Here is a 19715-nt window from a genome sequence, read left to right on the forward strand (position 1 = left end):
TTATTTTCTTTGATAAGTCAATAATAATAACCAAAAGGTATTAAATCCTATTTTCCATGCAATCGCATTAATATGGGTAGGTATCACTAGTCAACCTGATAGAATATTTACGCCCCAATTGCAACACACGAGAAATTATCTAACCACCTAAGAAATTGGTTTAATTCAAAGAAAATTGGAATATCGTGGGAGTCTAGTTAGAATAACTCTAGAATAGTTGCCATATTTGCGTAAGTGCTATTGTGAGCTCGAGCTCACATAATTTTGGATGAACAGTAAATCCAAAAAAGTAGTAAAAAATCAAAAAGTTCTGAACTTTTTTTTAGCAAGAAACATTGGTGTTTTTTCTACAAGCGTGCAAATTTTGGCGACGGAATCACATTCGTGGAGGTGTGCACAAAAGGACAAAATTGATGCTCCAAAATGCTTCCAAATACTCCTTTTGGAGCATCGATTTTGTTTTTTTTCCCACAGCTCCACAGATGTGATTTTGCCATGAAAATTTGCATGAGTGTAGAAAAACATCAATGTTTCTTGCCAAAAGAATGAATTTTTTTTTACTATTTTTTGGGATTTTACTGTTCATCCGGGATCATGTGAGCTCGAGCTCACAAACCCTGTTTCCCCATATTTGGCCTATCACTGCACCGACTATCTGACATTTGAGGGCCCAAAACATTTCTAATGTAGTCGTCGTGCCGATCTTAGCCTCCATAATTTTTGGAGTCCACTCCAAATCAAGCTCGCGAGCCGCCAAATCTGGAGGCTTGGGGGCCGAGCTTCATATCCAACTGTCTGCGCGACATGTTTTCTGCCTCTCACTTCCATTCCTGGCAATGGCGCAACCATCTGTATGACTCCTGCTTTCACTTCTCTCAATGGCGCAGTTGCATGTTTTTTCATCGAGAAGAGCGCCCATTAATGTTCCCCATCGCGTGTCTCCACTCGTGCACCCATTTCCCACCTAAGTGCACCAATTAATTTAGACATAGTTTCCTGTTGGAGCACGCCCTCCGATGGTATATAACACCCTCGCCTTCCCTGTTCACCAGCACCACTGATCACACATCTTCATATCGCTGCCACACTCACTCCCATCTGCCATGTCGCAATGGCCTAGCCCTCCTCGTGGACCCTTCCCCAGTGAGGCTGAAGAGAATAATGCTAAAAGGAAGTTCTGGGAGAGGTCCTGACGGTGATCCGAGTGGGTCAAGGGTGAGGCGCTTGTTCTTGTTGAATCGATTGTTTGGGTCCAGGCACCTCCCCACCGCCCACCTCTACTTTGCCCATGTGAGACAATACCTCCTTAGTAGAAAGAGATGTCACGCTCATGGAGGACTAGAAAATATATGGCCTTCTCCTGCGTCGAGGACACACAAGCGTACATAGACCGTGTGACCATGGAAGTGGCAGCAGCCAAAGCATCCCTCTCCTACAAGGTCACTTCCAAACGAAGGAAGAGCAAGAATAAAATAGATGTTAACTTACCAGTTTAGTTGTATTTTAGTTTAGCTTGTTAAATTCATAGTTGAAATCATAGATTAAATTGTTCATTGATGAGATGGGTACGAATATTTATTAGCTAGTGACAAATGGGTCCTAATCGCATGGAATAATTGGAGGCTCCGTTTATGGCGATTCTAATTTTGCGCATTACCTCGACAGCCTCCAAAAAAATTATGGAGCGCCCTCCATAGTGTTTCGAAGGCTGCAAATATGGTGACTCTACTAGATTTACTGTTTGGATGTTTATTCCAAGGCAATGGTGGATCAACATTTTTAAGGCAGAAGTACCTAGGACGCATTTGGTTACTTGCACTGTTTTTTGCCACTTTGCATATTTATCCCAGCAGTTGGGCCTGGTTGAGCATTGCAGGCAAAAAACAACATATGCATGTTGATTGGTGGCCTGCATTGCATCAAGGCCCAGTTGGGTGCATGTTGTTTACTTGCATGTGTTTGTGCTTCGGGTGTGAGCAGATGCAAAGCACAGCTGTTTGATTGTGTGCAAGTTCTTGATCTGCTCACCCCTTTCAAATGTGGTGGACTTATCACCCATTTAACAGCACACAACGCACACACAACACACTATGATCAACAGCATCAGAAAAACAACAAGAACAAAGCAAAAATAAAGCAAGGAACAAGCGGATCATAAGCTACTAGGCATAAGTTTAAACAGCAGGGCATCCCATGCCCCTGCTGGACCCGAGGATGTTGCTCCTTGGGCAAAATATACACAAGTTCACAGCAAAAGAGACGATCGGGCTTCAGTTCAAACCTACACTACTTCAGTTATGACTACGAGCATGAGAGATCAGACTTGACAAATGAACTAGAGGGCCTGAGTGCTATCGCCAACGCAGCTGTGCTTCGAGCACCGGACAATGCAGATGTTGGAGCTATTGGCGTTGAAGATCTGCACCTTCAGCCCCAGGCCGGAGAGCTTGAAGACGACAAGGTCGCCGGGGACGATCTTGTGCGGGTCGCAGAAGTACTCCTAGCAGTGCCCCAGCACCATTTGCCCCTTGAACATCTGCACATGGACTCAAAACTCGCACCACTTGTTGGCGGAGAGGCTGATGACGTGAGGAGGGCCGCTGACCAGCCATTGCTTCATCGCCGCCCTGAATTTACGCGGGATGATGAGCATGGAGATGTCCTCCTGGTCACTGATATGCACGTAGAACCCGATAGAGTCCCGTGCACCCTCCTCATGGCCGGCACCGTAGCTGCATTGGCTCGGGGTTGCGGCATGGTGCAGAAAGGGTAGGAAGCTCACAGTACCGCCGCCATATCTACTCTGGCTGTGAAGAGGCCGGCAATCCACCTCTCTTGGATGGGATTGCTGTCAGCGATGACGGGAGTGGGTGGGGCATGGCGAGATGGCGACGTGGCCATCAGAGAAACTGAACGGGCGGTGAGGTGCGAGAGGGAATGGGTGTGAACTGGCGAGGATGGTGACGGGAGGGGGCATGGGGATTTATGGGCCGTCACATCTTCTCCTGCGCTTCCCCAGGCATGCAGGCGCTCGCCATGCGTGGCTCGAGCGAGCCTGGCTCGCAAAAAACGTCCGATTCGGCTGTTCCTCCAGACCCAGGCCTACGCCTGCTTTGAGGTTTGTGCGGGCCATGAAGTGCATGCGACCCAGGCAACCAAATAGGCCAAATTCTGCCCTACCTAATGTAGGTGACCAAATTCGTGCCTACTATTTTTATGCAATAACCTTGGAACAACCTAAGTGGGTTGAGTGGCGGGACTTGAGGTAGAACCTGATGTGGATGGGATGAGGGCGGCGAGATGAGCAGGTGGGCAGTAGTGCACTAAGATAGGAGATGTAGATGCGGGTGCCGGTGTTAAACCAACTCTAGCAGAGTTGTTATATGGTCCCAAACTCCATAATAACCTTCTGAATTGACGCTTTTGCTCAAAATGTCCGTCTAGCAGGTCGTCTATTGCGACTCCATCATCACAATTTCTAGAGTGCATTGTAATACCTCCCTTAGCTTTCATATTTGGAGGTTGGGGACATTTTAGGACGCACGTATCCTCCTACCACCACTGCCAATTACCACCTCCGAGTCCGGACCGCCTCAATTTCGCACCGCTCGACACCGCTAACCCCTTCTCACCCCTACGACACCTCGCCGTAGCCCGGCCTTAGCTTCCCACCGTATGGTCGACCATTGTCATGGCCACACTATGGGAGCTAGATGCAGGCATATATATCTTTACCCTCATTCCACCTTTCCTGGCTTGTTGACAAAGAAGGCGCAATAGAGAAGTGTTTATCCACAATGAATGCACTATATTATAATCAAATGTCATATCGTACACTGGAACAACGAAAGTACCACATTGAAGTCGCGATCAGCAATCTCAGACCTTCACGCTGAATTTTAAGTTGCATTTAATCTCCGATGACCAATGATAGACAAGACCAAGTCTCGTAAAAGAATCCATCATAGTGTACAAGTGCGAAAAAATCATAATGATCTGAAAACTAAGCGAGCTAGGGTAAGATCAAACACTAGCTTGTTATAGCTGTTGTTCTTTTCTTCCGGACGTCATGAAGAAAGGGGATGCACCTCTGGATGTAGGAAGATCCCAGGTCCAGTCCATAAGCCTGAAAAAAAAATGGCAACCGTCCCGGACCCCAAGAGAAGGAGGGTCTAAAATAGTAAATTATACTAGTAATCACTATACAGTTATCCATTACATTGAAATTTTCTATTGAATATGTGGTAAAGAATTTTAATATGCAGTAGTAAGTCCACACCACAGATTAATAGTGTGTACTACGCAAAAAATCAATCTAAGCTTGACGGTGAGTTTAGTTTGGTTGTGTGAGACTAGTAGGAGCTCTTGTATAACACGTATAAATTATCAAATATAGTATGTACACAAAATTAGAGTTGACACCATATTTATATTAGTCGGTGATTATTATAAAAAAGTTGTTGCAATTCCAAATAAAACATGCACATGTTTTTAACGTATCATCACTGAACCCAACTCCCACGACCTATTTACGAGTGACACAATTTATACCTGGTACTAGAAACTACTACTCCCTCTGTTCCTAAATATTTGTCTTTCTAGAAATTTCAACAAGTGACTACATACGGAACAAAATGAGTGAATTTACACTCTAAAATATGTCTATATACATCTGTACTTGATAGTCCATTTGAAATCTCTAAAAAGACAAATATTTAGGAACGGAGGGAGTATTAAGCTATTGGTTAGACGGTGCACTTTAGAGATATCTACCATCATAATTAATAATATTTAGATATACATGGACACATGTATAGACACACAAAATATATCTATGGACCACGTAATCTATTTAATTAGCAAAAATTAATTCAAAAAATTTATGACGGCCTAAAGTTTAAATTTAGGGGAAGCAAATTTATCAATAATATGCATGGCGGTCGTATAACAACGAACACAATAATTATTATTTAACAACATTGTTATGTGGTTAATTATGCCAACTATGAAATAGAACGAAGATGACGCTATGGTAATATAACTTTAAACAAGTATGAATGTTTAGTGTACAACAACAACAACAAAGCCTTTAGTCCTAAATAAATTGGGATAGGCTAGAGGTGAAATCCATAAGATCTCGCAACCAACTCATGGCTCTGGCACATGGATAACAAGCTTCCACGCATCCCTGTCCATAGCTAGCTCTTTGGTAATACTCCAATCCTTCAGGTCTCTCTTAACGGACTCCTCCCATGTCAAATTCGGTCTACCCCATTCTCTCTTAACATTCTCCGCACGCTTTAGCCGTCCACTATGCACCGGAGTTTCTGGAGGCCTGCGTTGAATATGCCCAAACCATCTCAGACGATGTTGGACAAGCTTATCTTCAATTGGTGCTACCCCAACTCTATCTCGTATATCATCATTCCGGACTCGATCCTTCCTCGTGTGGTCACACATCCATCTCAACATACGCATCTCCGCCACACCTAACTGTTGAACATATCGCCTTTTAGTCGGCCAACACTCAGCACCATACAACATTGCGGGTCGAACCGCTGTCCTGTAGAACTTGCCTTTTAGCTTTTGTGGCAGTCTCTTGTCACAGAGAATGCCAGAAGCTTGGCGCCACTTCATCCATCTGGCTTTGATTCGATGGTTCACATCTTCATCAATACCCCCATCCTCCTGCAGCATTGACCCCAAATACCGAAAGGTGTCCTTCTGAGGTACCACCTGGCCATCAAGGCTAACCTCCTCCTCACACCTAGTAGCACTGAAACCGCACATCATGTACTCGGTTTTAGTTCGACTAAACCTAAACCCTTTCGATTCCAAGGTTTGTCTCCATAACTCTAACTTCCTATTTACCCCCGTCCGACTATCGTCAACTAGCACTACATCATCCGCAAAGAGCATACACCATGGGATATCTCCTTGTATATCCCTTGTGACCTCATCCATCACCAATGCAAAAAGATAAGGGCTCAAAGCTGACCCCTGATACAGTCCTATCTTAATCGGGAAGTCATCAGTGTCGACATCACTTGTTCGAACACTTGTCACAACATTATCGTACATGTCCTTGACGAGGGTAATGTACTTTGTTGGGACTTTGTGTTTCTCCAAGGCCCACCACATGACATTCCGCGGTATCTTATCATAGGCCTTCTCCAAGTCAATGAACACCATATGCAAGTCCTTCTTTTGCTCCCTATATCTCTCCATAAGTTGTCGTACCAAGAAAATGGCTTCCATAGTCGACCTCCCAGGCATGAAACCAAACTGATTTTTGGTCACGCTTGTCATTCTTCTTAAGCGGTGCTCAATGGCTCTCTCCCATAGCTTCATTGTATGGCTCATCAGTTTAATTCCACGGTAATTAGTACAACTCTGAACATCCCCCTTGTTCTTGAAGATTGGTACTAATATACTCCGTCTCCATTCTTCTGGCATCTTGTTTGCCTGAAAAATGAGGTTGAAAAGCTTGGTTAGCCATACTATCGCTATGTCCCCGAGACCTTTCCACACCTCAATGGGGATACAATTAGGGCCCATCGCCTTGCCTCCTTTCATCCTTTTTAAAGCCTCCTTGATCTCAGACTCCTGGATTCGCCGCACAAAACGCATGCTGGTCTCATCAAAGGAGTCGTCCAGTTCAATGGTAGAACTCTCATTCTCCCCATTGAACAGCTTGTCGAAGTACTCCCGCCATCTATGCTTAATCTCCTCGTCCTTCACCAAGAGTTGGCCTGCTCTGTCCTTGATGCATTTGACTTGGCCAATATCCCTCGTCTTCCTCTCTCGGATCTTGGCCATCTTATAGATGTCCCTTTCACCTTCCTTCGTGTCTAACCGTTGGTAGAGGTCCTCATATGCCCGACCCCTTGCTTCACCAACAGCTCGCTTTGCGGCCTTCTTCGCCATCTTGTACTTCTCTATGTTGTCTGCACTCCTATCCAGGTATAGGCGTTTGAAGCAATCTTTCTTCTCTTTAATCGCCTTCTGGACATCATCATTCCACCATCAGGTATCCTTATCTTCGCTTCTCCTTCCCTTGAACACTCCAAGCTCCTCCGAGGCCACCTTACGAATGCAAGTCGTCATCTTCGTCCACACATTGTTCGCATCTCCTCCTTCCTCCCAAGGGCCCTCCTTAATGACCCTCTCCTTGAACGCTAGAGCTACCTCCCCCTTGAGGTTCCACCACTTCGTTCTAGCGACTTTGGCACGCTTATCCCGCTGGACACGAATCCGAAAGCGGAAGTCAGCAACCACCAGCTTATGCTGGGGTACAACACTCTCTCCAGGTATCACCTTACAGTCTAGGCATGCACGCCTATCTTCTCTTCTCGAGAGGATGAAATCAATCTGGCTAGAGTGTTGGACACTACTAAAAGTCACCAGATGTGATTCTCTCTTTCTAAAGAGGGTGTTAGCTACAATCATGTTGTAGGCTAGAGCAAAGCTTAAGACATATTCTCCTTCTTGATTCCTGATGCCATAGCCAAAGCCCCCGTGCGCCCCTTCAAAACCTGTGTTAGATGTACCCACGTGGCCATTGAGGTCTCCTCCTATGAAGAGCTTCTCACCAATCGGTACACTCCTAACCATGTCTTCCAGGCCTTCCCAGAACTCCCTCTTGGTGTTCTCATTGTGGCCTACTTGCGGGGCATACGCGCTGATAACATTGAGAACCAAGTCCTCAACTACCAGCTTGACCAGGATAATCCGGTCCCCACGTCTCTTGATGTCTACCACTCCATACTTGAGGCTCTTGTTGATCAAGATGCCTACGCCATTTCTGTTTGCAGCCGTCCCTGTGTACCACAGCTTGAAGCCGGTATCTCCACCTCCTTCGCCTTCTGTCCTCTCCATTTGATTTCTTGGACGCAAAGGATATCAACACCTCTCCTCACCGCTGCATCAACTAGCTCCCGAAGCTTTCCTGTCAAAGACCCTATGTTCCAGCTACCTAAGCGAATCCTCCTAGGCTCGGCTAGCTTCCTTACCCTTCGCACTCGTCGAGTCAAATGCGAAGACCCTTGCCCATTTTCCACTACATCCGGGCGCCGATGTAGCGCGCCACTAAGGATGCGACGACCCGATTCTCGCTCACTTGCCACCGTATCCGGATCAAGATACAGCGCGCCACCTTGGGGGTGACGGCCCGGCCCTTGCCCATTTTCCACCACACCCGGGTTCCGATGTAGCGCGTCGCTGAGAGGGTTACGCCCCAACGAAAATCTTTTGGGTTTCATCTCCATAAGAGTGGCTGAGTTTTTACGTTGGCTCGCCAAGCCTATCACAACCCTCCTCCTTTATCCGGGCTTGGGACCGGCTATGTTGAGACAACATAGGCAGAGTTATGAATGTTTAGTGTAAAATAGTTATTTTAATTCTCTGTAGTTAAAAAAAGGTTTTGTCGAAGCAACAAAACAAAACTATACAAAGAGATCTTATTGATGATCGTGGCTGCAAAGGCAGGGTGCTGAGCTCTGACGGGTGTCGCAACAAAACAAAACTATATAAAGAGATCTTATTAATAATCGTGGCCACAAAGCCAAGGTGCTGAGTGGTGCGTGTCAGGCTAGCTTTGCTAACTGGACACCAACACTGAGATGGTTGCATTAGCAAAGGCAAGAAATTGACCATCGAAGGGTGGTAGGGGTGGCGATGCTTGGATGGTTGCGCCATTGAGCGTAAAACATTCGCGAGACTGGTTGAACCCGAATAGAAAGGTTGTCTCTTTGGGATACATGCTTCGCCGCGTTGAAGCTGAGATCTGTTGTGCATTACCTTAATCGAGCTTTATTTGCGCAGCGACTGCAGCAAAGCAAACTTTGCACGGGGTCTTGAGGGGATCGGCCAGTCATTCCTCATAGCAAGCGTGGCACAGGCAGATATGCTCACTAGGTAGGGTCACGACGGTTGCTGGGTTCGTCTTGCACTCATGCATTTCTTCAAGCGGCTGGCGTCGTTTGGCGGGAGCACGGGCGGCTTGTTGGGCCTCCATTCGCTTGAGATGGCGGCGCGGAGTAAAAATTCTTTGTCATCCATCACCTCCGAGAGATGATCTTGAGCACAAGAGCAAATACATAATTAGGACCCAGGCAAGTAATCAGGACCCAAGCACACAAAAAAGTGCAATCTTTTTTTCATTGATGGAAGGAATTCTAAGTTTCTAACCTTGCGCCTCGGTCATGGGTCCAAAGAATATTGTTGCCCCGGCCGGCGCCGTGGTACCTCCGGGCGGCCGGCGTGGTGGCGGTCGGACGCCTGCTGCTGCAGAAAACGGCTCGTGAGAAAGGAAGGCGTAGGCAGGAAAGAGCGTGGGGGGCTGGGGGCGAGTCCAGTCGATGTTCCCGCGCCTTCAACGGTGGCGGCATGCGACAGATCTGCGGCGCGGTGTTTCTTGGCTGCAAAGGATAAAGAGAAAAAAAGTGGCTTTCAGACTTGCCCGCCGCCGGCGGCCATGGATTCGAAGAGCAGAGGTCTTTTAATATTGAAACTTACTGGATCCCGAAGCATCTGATCCGGATGGATCGTCCACGTTCTTCTTTTTCCCACGGACAAGCGTCTCCTGCTCCTCATCCCCAGACCCGACTGCAAAGAAAGAAAGAAAGAAAGAAAGAAAGATGGTGCCTTTTACACATGCCCGACTCCATGGACCCGAGAGAAAACACATCGACCACGGTGACGCCGCCTGCGCATGCAGAACGAATCAAGGATGTTTGGGTTGTCGAACTCACCCTGAGGAACCGTGGCGTCCGGATCCTGGTCGGTGGCCAACGGAAGCTTGAGGTGGTCACGGCCGGTGTCACCCCCGGCCGGCGCCGGCGACTTTGGTGCGTCTTGGCCCGCCATGGTCTCCGTGGGCGGCGGCGACGTTGGTGCGTCAAGAACCTTCCCCTCCTGGCCCGCCATGGTCTGCGTGCCGCTGGGGCTTTTGGATGGGTTAGGGAGCGTCTGGGTTTGGTTGTTTGAGAAGAAGAGGAAGGAAGGACCCACGCCTACTTGTACCGCAGAGAGAGAGAGAGAGGGCAGGCAGGGATAGCCGGGCAGGGGACGCCGCCGCGGTCAAAGATTTTCCTGGTCGTACTGCTCGCTTTTCTCTCTCCGTAGTGTGAGGCCGAGAAACAGAGCAGGAGGTGGTTTGCTTTTAAGTTTTACTAGTGTAATTCTTTCATGTGCTCTCTCCATTTGCTCTCTTTTGTCTGCGATGCGAGGAAACACGACGGAGACCTCCCGTTAGAAATGAAGATTAATAATACTTGCATGCATTGCACGCGCGTGCATGAAGAGATCGCTAATTGGATGTCCGCCTGTCCCCGCCTGCAAGTTTATCTCCTCTGCTTTGGGTTTGCTTTTTAAAGATGGGTGCTACGTTTTTTTGAACCACCAACAGGTGCCTAATTTCATTTCAGCTCTTTAAGAAAAAGTACATGAGAGTTCACCTTGGCTTGAAGTAAGAAGAACAAGAAAGGCAATAAAGCCATTGGAGAAGAGCTGAAGGGAGTACAACAGATAGGTCGAGTAAAGCATCAACCTGATGACCAACATGTACAGGTAAAGGAGAAGGAACCATCTAATAACTCAGATAGAAGAAACTCCATATGTTTTGCTGCCACTCTAGAAGGATGAAGATCGTGACTGCAACAGATACTCCTTTAAGTTAATGGCAATGCACTGTATGCAACATGCTGCCTGCGATCTGAAAATCCTGGAAACATGAAATACCTAAGGTAAGTGAAGATTAGACGTATTATTAAAGAAAGTAGCCAATTCTTTTTTAATGTTCCAAGGAGTGGCAGAATATGAAATGTTTCTCAAAGCAGCAATAGAGGCTAAAGACAGACAATCCATTAAGAAAGTAGGCTTAGCAAGATTAAGTCTAGAAGCCAATTGAGCAGCACAAGAAAGGGCAATCGCTTCAACCCTTAAGGGAGTAGAAGTAGGAGGAGCTGAGGCTTGAACCTGCACATTACTCTCACCTTGATCAGAATGAATACAGATGAAAACCCCCACACCAGTACCTACATGCACTTGTCCTAGGCCTAGATTTTTTTTTAATCTGAAAGCTACATCAGAGAAAATTTTAACTCCAGAAATTAGGAGGTCATACTTTCCTTGCATAGGTAAAACATCATTTGAAGAATTATCATTAGAATGAGACTCCGTTTGAGAGATGGAAGAAATGTTATCCAGATGGTCATTCTCCAAGTTAGCTGTAGGTATCTGAACTTCATAAGGGAGGTTCTTTTTCCGGTCAAAATGAAAATCATTTCTAGCTTTGCAAAGGCACCGAAGAAAATTAAGGATTTCGAATTGAAGCATGAGGATGATTCATACGAGTAAGAGCAATAAGAATGGAGTGCATGGAAGAGTGGCCTTGGATAAGAGCATCCGATCTGAGGAACCAAGGACAAGAAAACCAAGCTGCCCGCGCAAAAGTTCAGAGGAAAAAAAGATGAAATTCATCCTCCTGAAGACCACATCTGCAACAAAACTAAGAGATATGAACAGAAAAACGCCCAGCACGCATACCCGTTGGCGTAGCCCGTCGAAGAAGCCTCCAAGGAAAAGTTTGAACCCTAGGGAGCAAATTCTTATGTTTCCAGATGAATTTAAGAAAGTCTTTCAAGTCAAGAGAAATATCAATAGGAGCCTTTCTAGGGTTACTTTAAATATCTTGCAAACAAAGTTTATAAGCAGATTTTGAAGAGCAGATGCCATTGGGAGCAAGACCCCAACAAAGAAAATCCGGGCCATCACCATCAATAATGTCTGTATGAACAATGAGAGAGGCCAATGGCTGCTGGAAAAGAGAGAAAATGAGCTGATGGTTTCAACTTCTGCGGCCAGGAAGCCAAAGATCTCTCACAAGAGAAGGATATTGGAAACCAACTTGTTGAGGCACAATATAATCATGAATAGAATGCCAAATATTACACCAAGGCATGCTCCACAAGGATATGTTACCTTGAGTGAGTTGATAAAAATCATGATCACAAAGCTTGGGTAACATTTTCAAAATTGAAGCCCAAAAAGCAGATTTAGGAGGAGAAGCATTAGCTTTCCAAATTGAGGTACCAGGAAAGTATTTGGCCTTAAGAGTAAGGTACAAATGTGAAGAAGGAGATTTAGCTAACCTCCAAGCGGCTGAGAGAATGAGACTTTCATTGATGGCTTTTAAATTCCTAATACCCAAGGCACCTTCAGTCATAGAATTAGAAATGTCCTTCCATGCCCTCAGATAAAGACTTTTCCTTGAATCAGTTTCTCAAACACCTGCCCACCAAAAATTCCTAATAACAACCGTGAGCTTAGCAATGAGTTTTTTAGATAACAGGATATTGGACATATAATAAATAGGAAGCTGAGAAGACCGAGCGGGTTAATTAAAGTCCAGCAGCAAGAAAGCATGTTTTCTTTGTAAGTGGGCAACTTATTAAGGAATTTGTCTAAAACAAAGTTGTAAGCAGCCACTCTGTTTTTAGCAGGAAGAATAAGAGGATGAATCAGATGAATGAAGTTTGCATCTAGGGTAGAAACATGACAATTTTGCTTAATATCATTCATCACAGCCCGAGAGACATGAGAGCTAAAAAGGATAGTAGATTTGGCCCAATTGGGAGTTTGGCCAAAGAGAGCACGGAACTGTTGAATAATATTGGCCATAGTTTGAGGCTTTGAGCATCTTGCATATGGTAGCCTGACCACGAACCAACAGATCATCTGCAAAAAGAAGAGAATGCATAGAGGGGCAATTTGGACCAAGAGAAATACCCTACAGATGATTGGCCTGAAGAGCTTCATTAAGCGTAATAGGAAGTTCATTAATAGCTATGACAAACAAATAAGGAGACATGGGACAACCCTGCCTAATACACCGAGAACTTTTAGAACTTTGAGACGGCTGCCCATTACTGAGCACCGAGAACATGGGAGAAGAGATGAATGCATGAACTAAATTGATGAAATGACCATGCAACCCTTTACGTGCAAGCGTAGAAACAATGAAGTTCCATTCTAGACGATCAAAAGCTTTAGCAAGATCAATTTTAAGCATAAAAGCTTTGTGTTTCCAAGATTTGAGAGAGAAAGAATGAGTTATCTCTTAAGCAATAATAATATTATCACTAATTCTTCTGCCCTCAATAAAGGCCTGCAGAGCTGGATCTATATAATCAGGGAGATGAGGCACAGCCCTGCCCTGTAACCTCATCATCACCATCACCACGCCGTCATGCTGACGGAACTCTCCCTCGGCCTCAACTGGATCAAGAGTACGAGGAACGTCATCGAGCTGAACATGTGCTGAACACGGAAGGTGTCGTACGTTTAGTGCTAGGATCGGCTGGATCATGAAGACGTATGACTACATCAACCGCGTTGATATAACGCTTCCGCTTTCGGTCTACGAGGGTACGTGGACACACTCTCCCCGCTCGTTGCTATGCTTCTCCTAGATAGATCTTGCGTCGTCGTAGGAATTTTTTTGAAATTACTACATTCCCTAACACCTACTAGGTGGTGATCTTATGAAGGAGTGTCTGGCGGTTATCAATACAGGTGTGACCCCAGAAGGCTAGAACTCAACTACTACTCTTTATCCCCAAGGTGGACAGCCCGGAGAAGATCACTTAATTCAGGCCTATTAGTTTATGTAACGTGGTATATAAGGTGATCTCGAAGATGCTCGCAACACGGTTGAAGGTGTTCCTTCCAAATATCATTAGTGAGACACATAGCGCTTTTGTTCCATGGCGCATTATCACTGACAATGTCATAGTTGCTTATGAGTGCCTGCACATAGTGAAAAAAAAGAAAGAAAGGGAAGTTTGGTACGTGTGCCGTCAAACTGGATATGCATAAAGCATATGACCGCGTGGAGTGGGATTTCTTGGAGGCCATGTTATCCAAGCTGGGATTTGATGCTAGTTGGATTTAGCTGGTCAGGTCATGTGTTACATCTGTTGAGTATAAGGTCCGATTCAATTAATGAGACACTACCATTTTCGCCGACTAGAGGTTTGAGATAGGGAGATCCCCTCTCCCCATACCTCTTTCTTTTATGTGCAGGAGGACTGTTGGCTCTTATTAACCATGAGGAGGAGGCTGGTAACCTTATGCGTGTGCAGGTGTGCAAAGGCTCACCAAAAAATCTCTTATTTACTTTTTGCTGACGATCCTTTTACTCTCATGAGAGTAGATGCCGCAAAACGCAACCACCCTACGTGGCATTCTAGAAGAGTATTGCTCGGCCTCAGTGCAATTTTTGAGTGAAGCAAAGTGCTCTATATTTTTTCAGTCCGAGTACAAACGTTGATATGAAGGCAAAAGTGTGTCAAATTATGAACATTATGACTGAATCCCTCTCAGACGAATATTTGGGAATATCCTCCATGATAGGGGTGGACCAGGTTGATTGTTTCAAACATAAGGTAGAGATGATCCAAGCAATGGTTAATGGATGGAAATAGAAAACTCTCTCATACGGAGGTAAGGAGGCCTTATTGAAAGCGGTGGCCCAAGCCATCCCAACATACGCGATGAGTGTATTTAAATTCCCCCAAAAAATCTGCAAGGGGGTCACTGATACAATGTCGCAATATTGGTGCGGTGACGAGGAGAAACAATGTAGGATGCATTGGCTTGCTTGGAGGAAGATGCGTATTCCGAAAGAGAGAGGAGGCATGGGATTCCGTGATATACATAGTTTCAACTTGGCAATGCTGGCCAAGCAATGTTTGGAGACTTATTGATAACTAGGGTTCTTTGTGTGCACAAGTGTTAAGAACAAGGTATTACCCTACAGGAGACATCTTAAACTATCAACCGAATAAGGGGTCGTCTTATGTATGGCAAAGTATTAGGGCCGGCATCCAAACGTTCAAGGAGGGATGTATTTCGAGAGTAGGAAATTGTGAAAAGGTCAATATTTGGGCTGATCGCTGGATTCTGAATAGTGCTTCAAATAAAATTATTACAGTTTGGGGAAACCAAATACTCACAAAAGTTGGAGAGCTAATTAATCCAATAACGGGAGAGTCGGATGAGATGCTAGTCCGGGAAAATTTCCGGCCTATTGATGTGGATCTACAACAGATTCCGTTATTTCATGAGGAGACGGAGGATTATGTCACGTTGCATCTCACAAAGAGTGGAGTTTATTGTTATATGTTCGGCTTATTACAAGCAATGGGAAGCAAACTATGATCCAGAGGAGTGTGGATTAGCCCGCTACTCCACGGCGCCCCATCTAGTTTCTAAGAATTGATGGAATATGAAAGTACCAGCCAAAGTGAAAATATTTATATGGAGGTGTCTGCACAACGCCATCCTGTGCTATAGAGTCCTTATGAATCTCCACATCGGACAGGTTTTTCAATGCCCGTTCTGTCAAGCCGGGGTGGAAGACATTTCTCATGTGTTGTCTAGTTGTATTAGATCAAAATCAGTTTGGGATGCTCTCGGGAAAGCACAAATATAATTTTTGCTAGTATGACCGATCGGTCGGGGGAAGCGGTCATGGAGTTTATCCTATGCGACATATCCTATTGGAGAATGTATTTTGGACCATTGGAGTTGCCGGAGCTCATATGTATGGTGTGTTGGTACCTTTCATGGCAACGACGGCAATTCATTCGGGGAGAAGATATTTTGTCTCAAGAAAGAACTGCGCCGGCAGTCCTTCCTTTAGCTCTGAATTTTGCTCGTGCAGCGGAGATCAAAAGCACGCCTAAAATCAACAGGTGGCTGGCGTTTCTCTCTAGACAACAAAATTTAAATGTTGATGCGTCATTTTCCGAGGGTGATTACATCGGGTGTGGTCCGTAATCACCGGGGAATTTTCAAAAAGGCATCTATGCAAGACTTGAACATGTAGCTCATGTGTTCACAGCAGAAGCAGCTGCCTTGTTTGAGGGGCTGAAGCTAGCAAGAAATACGGGATGTTCTAATCTGTTGATGAGATCGGACAACAGCACGGTGGTGGATGCTATAAACTGCAACAAAGAGTTTTTTATGGTGGCAGCGCCGGTTCTTGATAATTAATATTTTACTAGATTTCAGGAGGATTACTATTGAGCATTGTAGTAGAGAGACAAATTACACGAGTTGACAAAATGGGGATGTGCAAATAATCCTTCTTTTTGGGTTGATGCCCCGCCTAAGTTCATCGCAATACTGGTTATGGACCATGTAACTATTATTTAATTAATTAAAATAAAGTAAGCCTTCCCGTCAAAGAAACCAGTATGCCCCTACACGTGTAGCATTTCTTGGGAATTAAGGCAAGAAGATCATTCTAACACAGGACCACATGCATGTTTCGTAGAACTCATAAGTAATGGCCAAAAGTTACAGACAAAGATTGAACTTGTTACGGAAACTAGTCTAGCTCTAGATGGCTATATGGAAGCCTAGAGAAGGCCAGGAGAATCGCGGTGAAGGGTCCATGGCAGCCTGCGCATTGGTTTGCGGACGGGTCATCATGGCTAGCGTCGTGGCAGACGTCGCAGAAACACACATGGGGGGCCAGCCGAACCGCCACCCATCCGTATCATAATATAAAACCTTATTGTATCGAATATACTAACATATTAGATGTAATAAGTATTATTGAATTGAGAGAAGTAGCAAACTTCCTCCAAGGAGGGATTCAGCAATTACGCATCATGCTATAATTTTTTTTCGGTAAATCACACTTCAAGAGCTCATCATTTAATCATCTAATTGTGGAATTTCTATCAACCATCATGTAATTATAAAAATGATATTAATATTGATATCAAGGAGATATAAGCTACACCTAACCTCTGTACCAACACGATTTCAAATGCTATTGAAGACTTCAAGGATGCACGCATCCAAATTATTACAAAAGGAAAACGACCAACAAAACATTGCAAAGCATTAGTCGATAGCAATCTCAGGCAACACGATACAGGTGCACGAGCTGGACCCAACCACCGAGGCATGAAACATCAACAAGGCATGAAACAAAATTCCATCTACAAAGACGAAGTACATAAAATAAGATTTTATCACATTTGTTCTGAATTATAAGATGTTTTGGATATTTTAATATAAACTACATACGGAAATGAATCAACAAACATACTAAAACGCGTCTATATACATCCCATTCAGATAAAAGTTAGAACATCTAATAAATCGAAACGGAGGGAGTAGTTAATAAGACTGAACTCAAGGTGCAATTATGTAGCGCCCTGAGACCGATGTGCCAGGTGTCGTCCAGTTATTCGTTGTTGTTGCCTTGTCATTACTTGTGTGTCATGCATTGCATATCATGTCATCATGTGCATTTATTTTGCATACATGTTCGTCTCATGCATCCGAGCATTTTCCCCATTGCCCGATTTGCAATCTGGCGCTTCTATGTCACCCGGTGTCCCTTTCTACCTCTTTTCGTGTGCAGGTGTTAAACACTTTCGGATTGGACCGAGACTTGTCATGCGGCCTTGGTTTACTACCGGTAGACCGCCTGTCAAGTTTTGTACCATTTGGACTTCGTTTGATACTCCAACGGTTAACCGAGGGACCGAAAAGGCCTCGTGTGTGTTGCAGCCGAACACCCCTCCAATTTGGCCCAAAACCCACCAAAACCCTCTTCATCATCTAGAGCGTTCGATCACGATCGCGTGGCCGAAAACCGCACCTCATTTGGACTCTCCTAGCTCCCTCGACCTATAAATATGTGATCCCCTCCGAAATTCGCGGTGCAAACCCTAGACCACCACCTCTCCGCGCCGACGGACATTTCCTCCCCCGCCGACGGACATGTCCGGCCTCTCCTGCGCGAATCCGGAGCCGCCAAGTGTCCGCGCCGCCGCCGTTCTCCACCGCGCGCCGCCGCGGGCCCGCGCGGCCCAGATCCGGCCCGCAGGGCCCGAACCACCGTCGCCCGCGCCTGTGCATCGCCGCCGCCTAGCGCCTCCCGTCCGCGCCCGCCGGCCGCCACCTCCGCCTCCGCGCCGCCATGTGCGCCGCCGTCTCCTGCTCAACGCCGGCGCGCGTCTCGGCAGCCGCGCCGCCCCGGATCCCCTGCAGCTCGCCCGTGCGGAGCTCCGCCGCCGCCTCGCCAAGTCACCGGCGCCGCCCTCCGCCGTCGCCTAGCTCGCCGCCGGCCGGATCCGACCAGATCCGGGCCGGGACGACCTCCCGCCGCCGCCCCTGACTTCTCCGGCGCGGATCCGGCGAGATCCGCCGCCACCTCGGTTCGCGCGCCGGATGAACCCTAGATCTGGAGATTGCCATGTTTCAAATGCCCATGTTCATCACGTCGTAACTTTGCATCCGTAGCTTCGTTTTACGCGTGTAGCATATCAAAATGTTCGTCTCAGAGAGCACATCATTTCATATCATTGCATCATTTTCATTTGAGCTCATCTTGATTTCCGAAATGCTGTTGGAAGAGAGCTATTTGAGTTAATTGTCAGATCTGCTGCACCAAATAGCTATTTGTCATTTTTGCCATGATTAATGTGTGCATGATATGCCCCTGAGCTCTACATGTGTTTTGTTATATGCCATGCCATCTTTCCAGAGGTGCAATCCATGTATTTTTGTGATATGTGTGGTGACTAGCACAAGCTTGCAAAGTAGTGCATTCGTTAATGCTGATTTCAGGGACTTACCAATTTCACCAAGTCCTTGATCTGTTTTTATCAATATGCCATATGTTCATATTGTTTCCTAGTGATCCGTGCCCCTTTTGAGGATAATCAGTAAGGATGATTTGTTAACCTTGTGGTGCTCTATCCATCCATGTCTTTGTTTGCATTTATGGAGCATCCTAGCTTGAGTCAATCGAGCTCTATTTTTGTTATTTCGTGAATCCTGGCAGATTGTCTACTTGTTAGCGATTTCGCCAAGGATGTTGTTGTTGATCCGTGCATGCTATGTTATTGCTCTTGCCATGTCTAGCTTGTATAATGTGTATTCTTGATGGGTGTATGCTTAGATTGTCATGACATGCTCTGTAGTGAGTGCATCGAGCTCGTAAACATGGCTACTTGATATCTGATTTGCATGCTCCAGTTTTTCACTAAGTCTGTGATCTGATTATGTTTTTGCCATGTTCACATGCTTGCAAATGTATTTTCTGATCCCTTTTGGCTCAAGGTCACTAAGGGACTTTTTGTTAAGCTCTTTGAGTAGCTCCATGCCATGCTTTACCTTGCCATGTTCAGGTCCTGTAGCATATAGTTTTCATGCTCCGAAGTGTGCTACCCGATCTGAATTCCAGACAAGTGTTAATTTCACCAAGTCTGAAATCTATTTGCCAAATGCATTTTTGCCATGCTTGTTTGAAGCTGTTAATGGATGATTTGGCTGTACCTCAGTGTTCCGCTTTTGTTAAGCATCATGAATGGATCTCTGCCATGTATTTTGATGCCATGTTTGGGTGCTGTAACATGTTCATCTTGTTGCATTTAGATGGCTACTTGCTGTATATCGCAGAACGTGGTCATATTTGAATTGCTTGCCATTTCCAAACCGTAACTCCGATTCCGGTGATCTTTATATCGTTTTCAAGCGATTTCATCTCACCTTTCCAGTGGCACACTTGGATTTCCAAGTTGAGGCCAGGTTCATTCTTTCCTTGTCAAATCTTGCATATGCATCGCATATTGCATCCCGCATAGCATACCATGTTTGCATCATATTGTTTGAGCTTTGCACGT

General features: G+C 45.6%; 1 protein-coding gene across 2 annotated transcripts; it reads right to left on the reverse strand.

Moving 5' to 3' along the window:
• Positions 1-8481: 8481 nt before the first annotated feature.
• Positions 8482-9997, reverse strand: LOC125533778 (uncharacterized). Of its 2 annotated transcripts, XM_048697133.2 has the most exons (4): positions 9753-9996; positions 9517-9606; positions 9190-9419; positions 8482-9077 (listed from the first exon to the last, which is right to left on the reverse strand). In XM_048697133.2, exons 1-3 carry the CDS (start codon positions 9925-9927, stop codon positions 9202-9204), a joined length of 483 nt encoding a protein of 160 aa, XP_048553090.1. In that variant the 5' UTR covers positions 9928-9996; the 3' UTR covers positions 8482-9077; positions 9190-9201. The 2 variants fall into 2 exon arrangements, with proteins under 2 accessions (XP_048553090.1, XP_087381169.1); XM_087525043.1 differs by lacking the exon at positions 9517-9606 and having other exon boundaries at positions 9190-9285; positions 9753-9997.
• Between the last annotated feature and the right edge of the window lie 9718 nt (positions 9998-19715).

This window comes from Triticum urartu, chromosome 5A (assembly GCF_056163025.1).
Source record: "Triticum urartu cultivar PI428250 chromosome 5A, HENAU_Tu73, whole genome shotgun sequence".
In the NCBI taxonomy this organism is placed as follows: Eukaryota; Viridiplantae; Streptophyta; class Magnoliopsida; order Poales; family Poaceae; genus Triticum; species Triticum urartu.

Coding starts and splice junctions, on each gene's coding strand:
- LOC125533778 (XM_048697133.2), bottom strand. CDS start 9,927: ATGGCGGGCCAGGAGGGGAAGGTTCTTGACGCACCAACGTCGCCGCCG. Junction 9,607..9,752: donor GGACGCCACGGTTCCTCAGG/GTGAGTTCGACA, acceptor CTTTCTTTGCAG/TCGGGTCTGGGGATGAGGAG. Junction 9,420..9,516: donor ATCAGATGCTTCGGGATCCA/GTAAGTTTCAAT, acceptor TATCCTTTGCAG/CCAAGAAACACCGCGCCGCA.